At 41.3% G+C, this 18596-nt stretch overlaps 1 protein-coding gene across 3 annotated transcripts in view; it reads left to right on the top strand.

Moving 5' to 3' along the window:
- LOC147028098 (copine-4-like) overlaps positions 1–18596 on the top strand; it is a 105831-nt gene that overhangs the window by 37310 nt on the left and 49925 nt on the right. For all 3 annotated transcript variants that reach the window (XR_015057422.1, XR_015057421.1, XM_085878128.1), the window contains exons 10-12: positions 6066–6199; positions 7089–7143; positions 8141–8192. Coding sequence is in view for 1 of the 3 variants with exons in the window: in XM_085878128.1 (XP_085734254.1) it covers positions 6066–6199; positions 7089–7143; positions 8141–8192 (241 nt within the window). In the remaining 2 variants the exon portion in view is untranslated. The remainder of the gene's footprint in view (positions 1–6065; positions 6200–7088; positions 7144–8140; positions 8193–18596) is intronic.

Below are 18596 nucleotides of genomic sequence, written 5' to 3'. Positions count from 1 at the left end.
GTCATCGTTCCCGGGCGAGCCCTAAACCCGGCATGTGCGGCGAGTGATGTGCGGGGTTGTCGACTCGGGCTTCCGATGGTCTGGGGAAGATTGCCGGTTGCATTAAAAAGGCATGCAAATAAATACCTCTTAAGAGGCTGCAAGAATGGTGTTTTTCACGGCACGGGAAACACAGCCAGCACGACGCCCACGCTGCACGAAACGCGTACGGAGGCCGATAAGCCGACTCCACGCCATGTTGGGCGGGATACGAGTGTACGGGTAGAAGCGGCTTGTTCCTTTTGAACCTCAATATCTGACACATATTGGTGTTAGCCCCATGCACACGCTGGCAGAGTCGTGTGAAGGCGAGTGCTGGCCACGTGCGTAATGGTGGAACCGCGCGCACTGTATGGAATGTGCTGTAAAGCAGACATGTACGCCGCTCGTGAAACGTGCATGGATTTATCCATGGCGATGTACCTTCGGTCCTCGCTGGCAGCAGCGGACTCTCCACGGATGATGAACGTCTTCTTGTCTCTACGGCCAGCGAAACTGCGATCGAGCCGGGGAATGTACAGTGCAGGCCACGTTGGTGCGTGTTGATTGACGCTGGTCGAACGCCCAAGCTGGCATGCGGGACCCTCGACCAGTTGCCCAGGCACGGCCCCGGGGTTTTTGCAGGATGATTCGCGCGCCAATTTCGGTGTGGGCGATTCGTGTCGTGTCGTGGGGTCGGAGCGAGGTGTGTTTGCTGTCTGTGATGGCCTTGCCGGAAACGAAGTGAGGCGGTTTCCGGCCCAAGCTGGCGGGCCACGTGAGGGGTCGTGGCCAATCGGAGCGCCTGATTCAGGTGATGCCATTCCGATTCCGGGTGGCCCCTCCCCCTAATCCTATAAAGGTCGGAGAAGTCCCTCCGTCTGCCTCTCTTGCTTTTTGAGTTTCTCCGCCTCTCTCTCGCCTCGCCGACACCGCCACGACCCGCCTTCTGCTGCCCGGAATCCGCCTCCTCGTCTCCGCCCACATGGTCGATCCCACCCGCCTACCTGGTCCCGCCTACTACTCCGTCCTCGCACTCTGAACTCCGCCCCTTCTCGACTCAAGCTCCTCCTTTACGGTGCCCAAATTCCTGGTTCTAAACTCCCTCTTCATCGGGTTTTCTATGTCTGTGTGTGTGCGTATGTGTGTGTCCTGGTGCCTGTCTGCCTAAGTAAGACCACAGAAGATCGTTATTGTTATTATTGTTATTATTTTCACGTTCAGTCTGCTCTGTGTCCACTTTTGTAAGTTGATTGTAAATAAATCATTATTAGGAATGTTCCCTGCTCCTTTTTGTCTTTTCTTCCATTAATCCAGCATGGTCCGAATCCTAGCTGAGCCAGGACTTTATTCCCAACGATCCATTCCTTTTAGCTGGTACGACCTTGGCAGTGTCATTCGGCCGCATCCTATCCAGTAAAGTGATCTGGTCCGGTGGAGTGATCCGGTTCGGACAAGGCGTACCGAGGGTGTGTTCCCTGGTAATTAAAGCACATGCTTAATTAGGTAACCTGATTAACCCATAGACGGGAGGACCCTAGTTCACGCGGTTGAGTTATTGGCGTTCAAGGTCGGTTAAGCGACCCGCTGCGTCACGGAATTATCCGTGTGCGATGGCCTACAATTCTGGGGAGTCTGGTGGGAACCGACATAGCTTCCCCCACCTCGTGGTCTTCTCACCCGACCCCCCCGGCCGCAACAATATACTGTATACACGCACACATTACATATATTCATAGATAAATACAAGCATACATACATACATGCATACATACATAAATACACACCTAACACATGTATACATACATGTATACATACATGCATACATACATAAATACACACATAACATGTATACACGCATACATACATGCATACATACATACATGCATAAATACATGCATACATACATAAATACACGCACACACACATATACATAAATACATGCATATATACATATATACACGCATACATACACAAATACATGCATACATTCATACATGCAGAAATACATGCTTATATAAATACATGCCTACATTCATAAATACACGCATACATACATAAATACATACATGAATGCATACATACATACATAAATACATACATGAATGCATACATACATAAATACATGCATACATATACATGCCTTCATACATAAATACATGCATTCATACATAAATACATGCATACATACATAAATACATGCATACATAAATACATGCATACATATTAAAACGCATATATATATATATATATATATATATATATATATATATATATATATATATATATATATATATATATATATACACGCATACATGCATACATATACACATACATACAGTCCATTCATACTGATGTATGCATATAGATATGCATACATATAGTATATACACATACATACTGTATGTATGCATATAGATATCCATACATACAGTATATACATACGTACATGCAAACATACATACAGTATATACATGCATATATACATACATATACATATAGTATATATTGTTACGGCTGTGGAAATTCGCAAACCACCATTCAGGTCCTGTAGGTGAGATATCTCTGTAAGTACATGTGTAGTTAGCCCCAAACCCGTTGTTTAGAGGGAATAAATGTGATTCATTCGGGCTGCGACACTTTGAGTCAGTCGTTTTTCTTTCTCTATCTTTTATTTCAAATAAAAACCAACGAGGATGCTCGGTGGGCTTTTCGTGCCATTCTTCTCCGCGCTTGGTGTGAGGGGAGAGAAGCGAGGGGAGGGCAGCTGGTGCTCGATTGGTGGATGCGCGGTGTGACACGGCCAGGGAGGAGGAACGCCCCTCTTCGAGACCTTTCTCGAAGTGCCTCGAAGGGGGGTGGAGCAAAGAACGAGGCGGAGCAACAGGGCAGAACTCCGAGGATATAAAAGTCGGAGACGGGGGAAGCAGTTTTGTAGATGCTCTTGCTTGGTCGATGCTCTTGCTTGGTGGATGCTCTTGCTTCGTGGTTGCTCTCGTCTTCCGGCTCACTCGTCCTGGTGGCCGCTGGCCGGGTCTTTTGTGGGGCAGTTGTAAGACCCCGCTGGCGGGAAGGAGCGTCCGCCATTTCTCTCTCCTGACTTTGGCCATCCACATTTCCCCCCCCCCCTCTATCCGCGCTGGGATAGCGCCGAACACTCGGTCCGAGGCGTCGAGTGGCCAACACGTGCAGGGGCGAGGCACGCAGGAGAGGACTCACCTACCACGCTCGGGCACGGAGTCGTGGCCAGGCGGGACCACGTCGACGGACGTCGGAGAGGGACTCGACAGGCTCAGGGAAGTCGCGACTTCCATTTCTTTTGGGTTGTGTGTAAACGTGTGTGTGTGTGTGTGGCGCCAGTCTGGTGAAGTAAAATTGTATAAGTGTTGCCGTGTGTCGGTCTTGGTCGGTTGTAGCTCTGCGTCATCGTTGCTTTATTGTTTTTCTTCTTACATTTGCTTTTTTTTGTGCATTATGGTTTGGCTGTATATGTGTGCTCTCCGTGTGTCGTGTGAATAAAGTGCTTGTGTGAACTTGTTCCCCGTTTCGCTGCGTCCTTCCCTTTATTGAATCTCCATCTTGCTTCACGTAAAGGGTTCGTAGTGGGCTTAATACGCCCGATAAGTAATCGGAACCGTTGAGGCCGACGATAACACCGCTCGGTTATCCCGATAGTGCGGAACGGACCGCTTAAGCGGCCCGTGTCCAGAGTCGACCTGCGGCGAGGTGCGATCGCCCGGTTTACCATCCGCGTGGGTACTTAGGTAGGTCGAATTTGGCGAACAACCCTATCCCACGCGGGTGGCCGATTGGCACGATCGTGGTGAGGCCGAAAGGCCCACCCGTGACTAGCTCCCGGCGTTAGTCCGAGAGGGTCACGACAGAATTGTCCGTCCGGTGGGCGACGTGCCGCGATTCGAGTTACGTGGCCGTTCGCACGCCGGCGGGCGCGAATTCGCAACAATATACTGAAACGCAAAAGAAACTTACCACCTTTTAAACCTTCAAATATCAACAATAACACTGCGTGTCGTAAATGTGTGAACTTATTTGTGGACAATAGTGTCCTCACTGTCAGACAAAACGGTCACGGATGGTCACTTGAATCTTCAATGGTCACTTCATAGCACAGCAGTTGAACAGCCGTTTTGACTGTCAGTGATTAGCCAAGGGGTACGGGATGATTTTAATGAACTGCACGTGATGTCTTGATATTGGCTTTAATAAGGCCAGTGCAAAATGGGCATTTCAATCAACATGCCATGATTGTCAAGGGATCAACGGCAGTGTGCCTTGGGCATACTGCAAGGCGGATTGAGCTACCGTGAGGTGGCACGTCGCCTTGGCTGTTCACACCAGACGATATCGGCCCTGGTGGACAGACACCCTCCTCAACTCTGCAGATGACAGACCTCGATCAGGGAGGCCAAGAGTCACCACTGCAAGGCAGGACAGGCAGATGGTCCTAAGTCAGATGGCTTCAGACATTGAGGACTGAGTGGGACAGAATCCAGCAGCAATCCATCCAAAGACTGGTAGGCAGTATGCGCCGACGATGCACTGCCTGTATCCAAAACAATGGTGGCCACACACGCTATTGAAAGGGGACTGACATTGCACCCTGTGCTGTTCTGTACTGTAGAACAAACGTATGAGATGGTGTATCTTGGTCAAAAACTTGACATGTCATCAATAAAATGCCAATGTTTCAATTAGCAATTGTTGGTTTGTTTTATTTTGAAGTGTTACAATTTTATTACATTTCAAACAAGTGGTAAGTTTCTTTTGCGTTTCAGTATACATACAATCATACAAACATGCATATATACATACATACATAGATATTGTTGTCACATGCACACAGTATGACAACAATACATTCATACATACAGTATATACATGCTCACGTATATACATACATGCATGCATACATACATCATTATCAGTCTCCTACAGGCATACATACATCATTATCAGTCTCCTACAGGCATACATACATCATTGTCAGTCTCCTACATACATGCATATTTACATACAGTATATACATATATACATACATACATACATCAGTCTCATACATACATACATACATGCAGTATATACATGCTCTATACATGTATGCATACAGTATACACATATATACATGCATAAATATATGTATATATACACAGTATATGTGTGCATTTATACATACATGCATACTTACATGCATACAGTATATGCATGCATACATACATACAGGATATAATGCATACAGTTAATACATGCACATTTATATACATACATACATACAGTACATACATTCATACATACATTCATGCAGTATATCCATGTATACATATGTACATGCATACATACATCATTATCAGTTTTGTACATACATCATTATCAGTCTTATACATACATACATGAACACATACATACATACATACATCATCAGTCTCGTGCATACATACAGTATATACATGCATACATACATCATTATCAGTCTCATACATATGCACATGCACACATACATACATCATTATCAGTCTCATACATACATACATGCGTACATACAGTATATACATGCATGCATACAGTATATACATGCATACAGATATACATTCATACATACAGTATATACATTCATACATACAATATATACATACATACATACATACATACAATTGCCTTTATTAATATAGTGGGATTATCGAGATTTGTGCAGCTGTTCCAAAGCCACAATTGAATAAGTGAAAAGTTTGTGCCAGAAGGACAGGTGGAGGGATGAACAGAAGGATAGTGTCATAAAGGTTACAAGTACATCTGATTTTGCAAGTAAGAAATAAGGAAAATGAAACATTTTATAAGGTGACTCACATATACTTTGGTTTGGTGAAAGGGGGGGGGGGGGAGGAATGCGGGTGGTGGGCAAAACAAATTTCCAGAGCTGAACAATTTGCCAGTGCGGGATTCCAATATGTATGTGTACAATATGTGTGTTTAGTTCTCACTCAAGATATAAAAAGAAGGTTCTTACTATTGGGACCGTTCACCTGGCGCAGGTTGCGATTGATTTCACGGCATCAAATGGAGATCCTCAAAACAGCTGCTCTTTGCATTACATACACCCATACCAACCGAATGAGTACTTGAAGGCCTTGGTAGCTGTTGGCGAGATTTGTCAAGACTATGACAGGTGAGTTCCACTTATTCACAATTATTACTGACTTACAAATAGGTGGAAAACGGTTTTGGTATGATATCAACATTATTCCACACAATGAAGACACCTTCTTGACAACACACTGCATTTCAATTGTACCTCCTTCGTTTGCCATCAATGGAAGTGCCATTTCACATTGTACCTGAAGGCCGTTACAAATGAGAGGCATACAGCTCATTACCAACTCAAAATGAAAAATTTGAAATTCATCTCCTATCCCCGAGTGCTGACGAACAAGGACTGAAATGGATGCCTCATTTCCTGATTGCAAACTGCATGCGGAATTTTATTGCACTCATGACAGCATGTCTTTGATAAAGGTGTGCAAAATGATTATTTTACAGTTATTTGGGAAATGTTGAGAGATGAACTTAATGATTTTTTTCAATCAATGACCAGATTCGTGTTGTAAGGATTAAATCTTATTGGTAATAGACTTCCCTGTGCAATAGAGAAATTCTCCAGAGCGACGATCGCAGGCGACTGTTCAAAATTAGATCACTTCTGAGATCAAATGGAACCACTGAAAAGTTTTCAAGTAATCCACGACCAAGCTATTTTGCGCTTTGTGCTTCATCAGCACTGTGCTCATGTGTTGGCCTCATTGATCTCGGCAAAATGCTGGCATTGAAAGTGCCTCGGTGTCTGAGCTTCACGGTATAATACGTAATGAAATTCACTCAGATAAACCATGCTTTCATGGAGTGCTGGAAGCTGTTCCAGAACTTGTACTCTTGAGTTAATGTACAAGTAGACTGATGTTTATTGACCCTGGCAAGATAATGCTGAGGCCAGTTGGTGCATTTTCACTGCACCTTGCTAGGCTTGCATGGTGATGTTTCAATACCTTTAACCCTTTCAGTGACAAGATGTTTCCGGCTTTCGGTTTTGGGGCGAAGATTCCACCCTATTCTGAGGTTGGTCAGTCTACTTTTGTTGGCGAAGGTGGGATGCAAATGTCTGCTTCGTTGTTGTCTTATTTATGAATTCTGATATGAAACTGTCAGTTTAGCAAAATTGCCATGAATGCTGTTGTTCCAGAGCTAGATTGTTATGTCGAGGACTAGGGATGAATATTTTTCATGGTTTGTGTCTGATTTTACTTTTTTTTTACTACAGTGTATTGAAGTTTTACTACAGTGTATTGAAGCAGTAGGTTTAATCATAAGATGACGAGTGCATTTCTTCATATTGATTGTGATGTACATGTGGGTTAATAACTGCTTTATTGTATAATCAATTTTAGAGAGGGGCTGGAACGATAACTCAGAGGAAGCATACTCGCTATCGTACTGTCTAGTCTCAGTTCGATTCCCAATTCGACTATGAACTGTCACCCGATGCTTCACAGGAAGAGCAAGCCATCAAAAAACTTTGTTTGATGTTAAGCTGGGGACCCTTCAGCCAGCATTGGTTGCTGCTCATGGACATGATAGATCCCACAGTTTATTTTGAAGAAGAGTAGGCAAGTTTTTGTCGGCAGCCTGAACAAAGCACAAATTCCTGCCATGATTAAGTCCTGTGATCAATGGTCACTGTCACCTCTTCATGCTGTGCTCCGGACCTATCAAGTGACCAGGGAAAAAGTTATTGCACTGTCTAAATAATGTCCCCTCAGAAGTGGCCATCCCAGTGAGGGGTACGCCGCAAAGAGAAAGAGAAAAAAACTTTGAGAAGTCTGTATAATTATGTCATGATAAAACGACAGTAAAGATGAAGCAAAAAACATCAAGTTTTTACGGTGTTTTAGCAGAGAATCGGGCCACATGTTTTTGTTAACCTGGTGTCCCCAACTTATAAATTATCTCATACAAGTTATGCTTGGTTGGCTCGTCCATCACCCAGTCAGAACAATAACAAAGTTTTTCTTTTTTATTTGGCAATGCAATGACCTAACAGCACTAATATCCGCAGGTTTCGCACGATTTCCCGATAAACTTCAATGAGGAAAATCCAGAGTGTGCAGGTGAGAGATTTGAATGTTTTGAAATGGATTCGAGAATGATGTTGGCGAGCTACATGCTGATTGGTACAGTGGTATAAAGAACATCTGACTGGTATTAATAATTTATTTTTTTATTTAAATCCCCATGTGGATGTTTTTCTCCTCCAGTTTGATACAGTAATTATTAAAGCTAACTAACTATGGTACTTGTATCTAATCAGTAACACTGCTAAGTACTCGCACTTTGTTGGTGGTGATATGGTGTGATGAACTGAGTTTATTTTCAAGGAAAACTGAAACACAAAGAACTTCACACAACTGAGTTTTTATTTTTATTTTTTTAATCTTAACTCGATAGATGCAGGCACGGATATGAACTTTCAATATTTTGTTTCGCTTGTTGCGAAGCTCGAAAGAGCTCTTTTACTCCGATGAAGGGTTAACATCAGAAATGTCAGCTTCTCCTTGCTTTCCACGGCGGTTTGCATCCCTCGATCAATGTCCTGTTGATTTCATCCTTTGTTTAGCTCACAACCCTTCAGTTGATCAATAATACTGGATTAGTTTAAGTTGTACTCTCCTTGAGATGCAGGGTGATTGTAACAATTAAAACTCAAAGAAACACCCTTTTCCCTGGAGTTCCAGCCACAGACGGCTATCCATGGTGGCTGATCTCGCACAGCAGTAGGCAACCCATATAAAGGGAAGGCTCTGTGAAACTTGGCTTAATTCTGTGAAACTTGCTTTTTATTGATTCATAAGCAATTGGAATCAAACCTCATGTGAACAATTCCATTGCTTTCGACAATGCCTACCACTGAAATTTTTTGTGCCATGGTTTCCTGCATGTACATCTTCTTTACATCAGGAAAGAGGTTTCCTCACCTTTATAGAGACCAAACATGAGATTTAAGACTTTTACATCACGATATAATCTACATATATCAATTATAAGTGAGTGCATCAGACTCGTCAAATAACTTAATTATGCAGGAATTCCTGCCAGCAACCTAATGAGTATGATGAGGCATCCTGGAGTGAACTGCACACCATGAGTGCGGTGACTTTTGTAGCCATTAGTTTTTTTATTTACTTTATTTTTTTAACCAAATATCTACCCGTATGAAACAAATTGTATTTGTGTATTTGGCTGTCCCCTCATAATGATGATTTGCAAAGGGTTTTAAAGGCCAATCTTACAACACAACTGTGTGTTCGCTACGGTCTATTTTTCAAGATAAAAAAACTCGAAAAGCTTTTCACATAAGAGTAATTATGCCTCTTCTATTGGAATTGTACACGGTGACTTGCAAACCGATCCTCAAGGGCGGTGTCCAGAAACGTTTTTGAAAGAATAACAATAAATGCCAGGCGTAGCGAGGTGAAATTCGCTGCAAGTGATATGGAATGCGTAGAGTAAAACGAGTGTTCATTTACGTCCGTAGGATGTCAAAAAATAAAAAAGAAATCAGCACACCTGTGGCTCAGCCGAGGCCTCAGACTTTGGCATGCTCACAAGGCTATACTGTTGAAACAAAACGTCCCAGAAGATAAAGAAAATATGATCACATTTGTACATGTAGTGTTTTAAAATGACGCGTTTTCTTGCTATGAAACATCATATCTTCCAGTCTCCTTGAAGCTGACAAAACATCACCGATTTATCACGTTATTCCACTGTTGCACTTCCACACTTGTCCCATCGATGTGGTCATGCTTTGGTGCCATCTGTTTAGAAATCTAGGGGATGGGTACGCAGTTCAAACGTAATGCCACCCAGATATCTTTGAGTGGTGAAAAATGATTAAAATATTATGGTGGCAAGGGTGGACTTTATGAGGTTGCAGTTACAACCTCCCAAACCATCTGTGCTTGAGATGTCTAGTCACATTGTCCATGTGAGGGTGATCATTATTATGCAGCGAAGTTACTCCTTGAGATATCATACTTAGCTGTCATTTCTTGCCTCTATTTCTTGTCTTTTTTTTAATTGTGTAAAAAATAACTATAGCACAGTGAATTGATGGTTCTCACACATTTCATAAATTCTGCATGAGTTAAACCATTAGATTTCCAAAACACTTGTCGCACGCTTTCCTTTTGATGGCTGGACCTTGAATTTTTTTTTGGGACAAGGACCAAGAATGTCTCCACTCCATGCTGGCTCGCTTTGACTGTGGAGTGAAATTATGGACCAAAGTCTCAATAACATGTATCGCAATCTTCTTCGAGAAATCATCTCTTTCTTTCTGGAGTACTGTTGTAACAGCTCGACACGTTTCCTTTTGATCAAACATGAGGTCCGTTGGAACTCACCTTGCACCAACTTGATTGAATTTCAAGTGAGAATGAATAATTGCTTCCACTGACATCCTATTCTTCTGCAGTTTCATGAATACTAATCTGATGATTCTCCAAAATTAACCTTTCAAAATGTTAATTAAAAAAAAATATATATATATGGTCGAAGTTTGTGAAATAACTAGAAGCCAGAACATAAAAAACACTGTGGAAAGGGTTGGGGGTGGGTGGGGTCGGGGACACACCCAACAGTATGGTAGACACAACAGAGGAACACTTAAAGGAAGGATGGGCAAGGGGAGGGAAGGTGGACACAGGGGGTGAACAAGGTGGATACAAGCTCAATCACAGCAAAAGGAAGGGAAAAACTGGGCATGAAACAGAAATGGGCAAAATGGAATGAAAAGTGAGGAGGGGAGAAAACACAATAACTTGGAAAGGAAGGGGTCAGCTTGGAGAGGGTTAATAAAGGTAGAAAAGATTACGAGTATGAATGTGAGATGAACAACTGTCTTGAAGTCCTGGAGAGGGAAGAATGGGATTGAAGAGATAGAAAGTTGGTTCTCCAGGCAAAGGAAAAGGCGAACAAATGAGTGGAGGTGAACAATGAGCCTGGATTTTGGGATTTTCACCAACTGAGTTAATGGCAGACTGCAAGTGCCTTGTGCGTTCCTGAGGGGTCTGTGGGGGGAGTTGGGGGGGGGGGGTGGTCAGACATCCAGACTCAGAGATCCAACTTCATCATGAGGGATTCCAGTGATTTTTAGGATTCCAATGATGTCATTGAAATGTGAACGGAATGAGTCGGGTCAGTCTTATGGCACTGCCACTAGTAATATGCAACCCAGTGCTATCTGCCACAGTCAGGTTGTCGGTGACTAAACTGACACTCCTCACTGGCTTTGCTCGTGGGGAGTGTGACTGTGACACCTTGCCAGGACTAAAAACAATACCTGACAAAAGGGTGGATGGCCAACCAGTAAGGAGATGATGTTTCCTAAAAAAACATCCATCTGGATTGGACCGGTTTGTGGCAACTGAGGGAGCCGAGAGGGGGTAGTGGAACCCTTTATGTGAGGCAGATGAGCTCGTACTATTTAGCCAAACCACAAAACTATACCCGTGGGGAAGAGGGTGGGTGGGTACAGTGTTGCTGAAGCTGTGTAAGACATGTTCCTCGTTCAGTGGATGACACTGCAGTAAATTCTTCCCCAACCACTATTGTAGCATTTTCATGGTATAAGTGGGCACTGGTATTTGTTGTTAGTGCCGATTCATAATAACAACAAAAATGAGCTACTAGTGTCAGTCCAAAGGGGAGAGCAGTACTCCATCGAGTTGCAGATGAAGGCCTTGTAAGTTGATAAAAGTTCAGAACCACGTATGGGTTCTTGATAGAAAGTCCAAGGAAGGATGGCACGATGGAGAATGCAGTCAGCGGCTGGCTTTTGAGGGTGACTTGTATACGGATATGTGGTTTGCCCATGGGAAATCATGGCTGATCGTGAGGCCCAAATGTCAGGGATTGCCTTTCTTCAAGAGTTTTTTCTTGAAGGAAGTAGATGGAAGGGTTTGTCATCCGGTTCATTTGGATAGAGAAAGTCAGAGTATGAGATTTGTCATGGTTGAAAGACATTTCAAGTATTGGACCAGCTCCTGGTTCTATCAAGGTTTGCAGTGATGGAACAAGGTAATGCTTGCCTATCTGAAGAATGACGGACGTTATGGGAGATGTTGGAGTCATTAGCAAAATTATAAGGAGGATTTTCCAGAGAATTGGAAATATTATTGATGAAAATGAGGAACAGGACTGGACCCAAAACACTGCCGTGAGGAAATTCAGCCTCGGCAGGAAGATGAGAACATCACATTAAGAGCCATGTCTCCTGCTCTTCCTTTGCTCCAATTGGTTCATCTGATCATATGCTTGTGAGAGTCATCTCTTTGGAAAGGAGATTGCAGGGGAGATGAGAGGATCCCATTGAGAACCACGCACTTAATATGAGAGTGGGGGAAGTTGCAATGCATGAGTGCAGGGAGCCTTGGATGACTGAGAGCTTGGAGAGCAAAGTGGGGTGAAAGACGACGTCAAATGCTCGAGTTATGTCCAGAGAGACGGCTGTGATCTGTTGTCTGAGATTGAGGGCCTCCATCCATTTTCGGAGAGTTGAAACAATATGTCCAGGAAGGAGTGACTGGGTCGTTAATGGAACTGATGATCTGAGATCAGGCCATTGGAGAAAAGGAAGGATTTGAAGTCAACTGCGATTATTGATTCCCTGACTTTTTCCTGAAGTAAACTACGAGATCTGTAGCTGAGAGGATCTTTTTTGCACCATTTTTGCTTGAGTTGCAGCATTTGGTTGAGTTTGACAATGCTCGAGATTGCACTTTATCACTAGATTTTACAGACAGTCTCATGTACTTTTCAGCTGGTTTTATGTTCTGTTTTGCTGTACAAGGAACTAGTACATTATCCGTCGGATGATTGCGTCACCCCCTAAAGACGCACGCACGCACACACACACACACACACACACACACACACACACACACACACACACACACACACACACACACACACACACACACACACACACACACACACACACACACACACACACACACACACTCCGCCAGTCACTCTTTCGCTCTGTCACCCTGTCTGTCCAGGGCGGAGCTTGGCTGGCCTGACTCCACCCACAATTGTAAACTAGAAAAAAAATCATATGTCCACCATTTTGGTCGCGGTGTACATTTCAGGCCTTAGGCCTCTGGTATACATTTGAAGACTGAACAATGCATCTTATCTCATGAAATAAAGGAACGTTTTGAGAAAAGAAAAGTATATTTTGATTGCAACCCACACAGAGGAAATGAGGGTCATGCATGTTTTGTTCGGGAGCGATCGAGGCAGCAGTTTTATTTGCCGATACACTGCCCAAAGAAAAATCCCGTCCAATCAATAGAGTTTATGTGCATTTAAAAACTGAACAGCACGTATCATGAAAGAAAGGTACATTATGCTTACAACCTATGCAGAGGAAAGAATATAGTCATGATTAATATTTGAAGTCTTTAACATAAAGAAACTCCAACCTGTCTGGAAGATTGTTGAGTGTAATTTTGGTTTTCGCCTGAGTTTTCAAGGCTGATTCTTGTGTATATATAGGATTTATAAAAAAAAAACTATTTCACATGTGCATAGACATGCAATTTACATATTGTGTGAAGGATTTAAACATATGTGGCAAGTTGGTAGGAATCAAAAGCAGGTTTTATTTATTTTTTACCAAATGTGGTAAAAATGCTTCTTCAGAGATTGTCAGCAAGTTTTTAAAAACCTTGACAAATATTGCGCATTGTGTGGATGTTATGCGGGTCCCTGCTAGTATCGCTGTATTTATTAACATTCCATCACATTTGCAGACACATAATGGCAATTTATGTGTCAAGAACGTCTGCAGCCCTGGGACATGCCCCTTCTGTATTGGGAGAAGGGGCATGTCATGGATTTATGCGTCTTCATTTTCTCAGTTTCTCATCTCCATGTTCTTACCATCATTTTCATAGCACAGTTTAATGCATCTCCATGTTCTCATTGATATTGAATGCAACATGTTTTTGTTTTGGGAGATAGTTGAAAACGGAATACAGTCTCTGAAATTAAAAAAAAAAAATTAAATGGATATAAACACGAATACTAAACATGTGCATGCACAGATAGATATATACAGTACATATATAATATGTATAGGGGGTAATGTGACTTATGACGCTCTTTATACTTCTCATTTGGAATAGAAAGTTGAAGTTTAGCATGCTGATATAGCTTAAAGCCACAATGCCAGAAAAAAAACAACAAAATGTGACAGTAAATGTCTGTAAACTAAAAAATAAAATAAAATAAAAGTTTGCCGGTGAAGCCTATCTCCCTTGACCTCGGCCTCAGCCATGAGAGGGGAGGAACTTGGACCGTGCATAAATAGCTCGTACTGCTCACCCATTCTTCATTTCACTGATATATTTATCTGCTTGCAGAATGCTGGCACAATTCATTAATATATCATAAATTGCTTTGGAATAAACTCTTTTTAAATTTTGTGATTGTTGGTTTGTGTAATTCATTGGTTAATTGTACTTTTGCTTGCTCCTAGATTTTAACATTCACATCATCAGATATTAAATTGTTTTTTGTATGATTACCAAGCCCCAGTCTCAATTTAGCACATCAGTTTTATTTACAATAAATTTGTCCACCTTTTCTCTTTCTGCTGGGACTCTCTCTTTCTCTCTCGCCTGCCTGCTCTTACCTGGGACTGCTCCGTGCTTCGGCTCCTCGTGTCCTGGCACCGACTTTTTGGTCTGCTTTTTGCCCCGCTTGCTATGCTAGACATGCAAATACAACAGCTTAGCGTTCTTCCCCCCATGATTTTTTCCTCCTCTTAGTGGCCCAGTTTGGAATGTGACTGGACTGTGTATGTGTGTGGATCCATAGCTGGGTTTAGTATCCTTGTGTATTAAGTATCATGCTTAATAATTGTATTTTATGTCTGTCCTTTTGTCTGGGATTTTGTTCCATGTCCAAGTGCGTAAAATGTAATTTGTTTCTTTGAGACACATGCACCTCACGATCCTGACATTTCGCTGCACCGATGGTTTGGGTTGATGGACATTGTCTTTTTTTGATTAACAGTTTGACTCCAGCGAGGTTGGTACCTGCATTTATAGTGAATAGTGGGTGAGTGCTGTCCACATAACAATATATTTTATCATCAAAGGAAGACATACTTTTTAAAACTTAGTACTGAATGAATAAATTGTTTTTCAACTTGTAATTATAGTCAATATATATATATATTGGCCCAAGCTGTTAGTTATATCACATATAAGTATATATGTTATCACATATAACCAGTGATATATGCATATATATATATATGAAGACCACAAGGGGAAAACCAGAGATGTCACTTTTTATAAATTTCAGGGATATTGCACCTGCCAATAGTTGGCAACATAAGGTTCCTCTCACAATATTACTTTAACAAATAACCAGGGGTGTCACATAATTAATATGGTATAAAGTTTAGCCGTGGAATGAAAAAACAGGTGTTGTCAAAGTTGAACAAGTAGAAACCCAGAGTTGTCAGTACTTTACTCCTGGTTATCTCCCTTTCATTCATGTTAACTGTTCCACCATAATATTCAGAGTTGAGAAACGAAAAAAATGAAAGGTTGTAAAACTTTCACAACATAAACTCTGAGCACTACAATGGCCTATTTGGTTATATCATGGGCTCCCTAGTTGGTGCATATCGTGGTTCAAGCCTAGTCAAACCTTTATTGTGACTTTTATGGGACCCACGCCGTGGCTTAATGGTTAGCGCGTCTGAGTACCCATCCTCATTTGATGTACCCACCGCCCAATCAAGCTGCTTAGGTATATGAGGGAGTCACATGAGGTGACTTCGGCTATCGTGGGGGTAGTTTATCCTTGGTTTCCTCCCGGTTTTCCATCATATTAAATAGTACGGAGTAAGAAATGGAGAATCCGTCGTCATATAAGTGAAATACCCTTGAGTATGGCGTTGAACACCAACAAAACAAAAAAACAATGACCGTTTAATGTTGAAAAAAATAATCTGTGATCACCAAAGTCATGTAATGTATGCTAATAACCAACAAGCATGAATTGCTACACATCCTGGGTTAAAATTGCATGGTAATTATTAAACAAGGGAATAACCAGTGATGACAGTTTGCAACATTGATTCGTTCTTTGCTCTTAAATTAAATAACACAGAAGCTTGGCAAATGCTACATGCTTAATTTGATCGGCCAATGATCACTCTTCCTTTTACTGGAAAATAAATCTATATGACAGTTATTAAACAGTCCACCAAAGTCTTGAAACTTTGTTTTTCAGTTTCTTCAAAATTGACTTATCCTGACATCTCTGGTTTTCCCCTTGTGGTCTTCATATGTGTGTGTGTGTGTATATATATATATATATATATATATATATATATATATATATATATATATATATATATATATATATATATATATATATATATATATATATATATATATATATATATATATATATATATATATATATATATGTTGTTGTTAGTCTTTCGGCTGCTCCCGTTAGGGGTCGCCACAGCCGATCACCCGTTATGATCCGCATACTGATTTGGCATAGGTTTTACGCCGGATGCCCTTCCTGACACAACCCTGGTCGCCCCTTACAACACAGGGATAAGGTTTGGGTTTCGCCATCATTCCAGGATGCCCTCCACCCTCTCATAGCATGCACGGCCCAGCACAGAGCTCCCGTCCTCAAGCAATCCTCCAACCCAAGCCTCCGAGTAGCCGGATTACAGGCGCACACCACTACGCCCAGTATAATATATATATATATATATATATATATATATATATATATATATATATATATATATATATATATATATATATATATATATATATATATATATATATATATATATATATATATATATATATATATATATATATATATATATTTTTTTTCATTCTGCTTTTAGAATAAACACTCAAAATCATTTTCTTTTAATTCTCAAAAATAATATATAATTCTACTACCACTGAAAAAAATTGAATTTACTTAATGTCGAGACGTGAAGCAAAGCTTATTTCTCCCTCATTACTGCACTGGAACTTCTTTGGTAAGAACTGTACTTCAGTCAGTCCAATGTTTTTCAGTGCAGACATGTACTGGCTGATCGTGGTCGCATTGAGAATGTATCCCGGTGGTGCACTCCATTTGTTGATGCTTCCAACAGAGTTCAAGCATTTTATCTTCAGTGGGATCTGCAGTACTGTTTCCTTATTTTCATGACATGGCCTCTAGTTCTTGAGCCTTCATCCAACACAAATAATTCCTGGAGAACTACTTTCGTCCTTTTTTAGCTCGCCTGTTCGAAGGACAGAGAGCTATAGCGATACCCCCGGCGTGAGCGTGAGTGTGAAAATGTTAAATTTTTTGTATTATGGAAAAACTTCTTGACGGATTTCGACGAAACTTGGTGGGGGGGGGGGGTTCGGTATGGTCCAAGGATCATGCCATTAGATTTTGGACTTGGTCCCCCCCCCAAAGAAAATTGTTAGAGAATTTTTTTTTTTGCATTTCTATATGTTTAAAGTGATTTCCAACCCCCCAAAAAAAATTTAGAGAAAAAAATCTTTTTTTTGCATTTCTACATGTTTTAAGTGATTTCCAACCCCCCCCCAAAAAAAATTGTTCGAGAAAAAAATATTTTTGCAACTTTTTTTTCAACAAAATTTTGATTTCTTCTTTTTGCATTTCTACATGTTTTAAGTGATTAGGATTTCGACGAAACTTGGTGGGGGGGGTTAGGTATGGTCCAAGGATCATGCCATTAGATTTTGGACTTGGTCCCCCCCCAAAGAAAATTGTTAGAGAATTTTTTTTTTTGCATTTCTATATGTTTAAAGTGATTTCCAACCCCCCCAAAAAAATTTAGAGAAAAAAATTTTTTTTTGCATTTCTACATGTTTTAAGTGATTTCCAACCCCCCCCAAAAAAAATTGCAAGAGAAAAAATATTTTTTCCAACTTTTTTTTCAACAAAATTTCGATTTCTTTTTTGTTGGTCTGCTTTTTGCCCCGCTTGCTATGCCAGACATGCAAATACAACAGCTTAGCGTTCTTCCCCCCATGATTTTTTCCTCCTCTTAGTGGCCCAGTTTGGAATGTGACTGGACTGTGTATGTGTGTGGATCCATAGCTGGGTTTAGTATCCTTGTGTATTAAGTATCATGCTGAATAATTGTATTTTATGTCTGTCCTTTTGTCTGGGATTTTGTTCCATGTCCTAGTGCGTCAAATGTAATTTGTTTCTTTGAGACACATGCACCTCACGATCCTGACATTTCGCCGCACCGATGGTTTGGGTTGATGGACATTATCTTTTTTGATTAACAGTTTGACTCCAGAATCCATTTCTACATGTTTTAAGTGATTTCCAACCCCCCCCCCCAAAAAAAAATTTAGAGAAAAAGAATATTTTTTTTTGCATTTCTACATGATTTAAGTGATTAGGATTTCGACGAA

The sequence above is a fragment of the Eptatretus burgeri genome, chromosome 4 (genome assembly GCF_056783735.1).
Source record: "Eptatretus burgeri isolate ZD-2024b chromosome 4, Ebu_testis_v1, whole genome shotgun sequence".
In the NCBI taxonomy this organism is placed as follows: domain Eukaryota; kingdom Metazoa; phylum Chordata; class Myxini; order Myxiniformes; family Myxinidae; genus Eptatretus; species Eptatretus burgeri.
The sequence above is the reverse complement of the archived record's forward strand: the minus strand, read 5'-3'. Positions and strand labels throughout refer to the sequence as shown.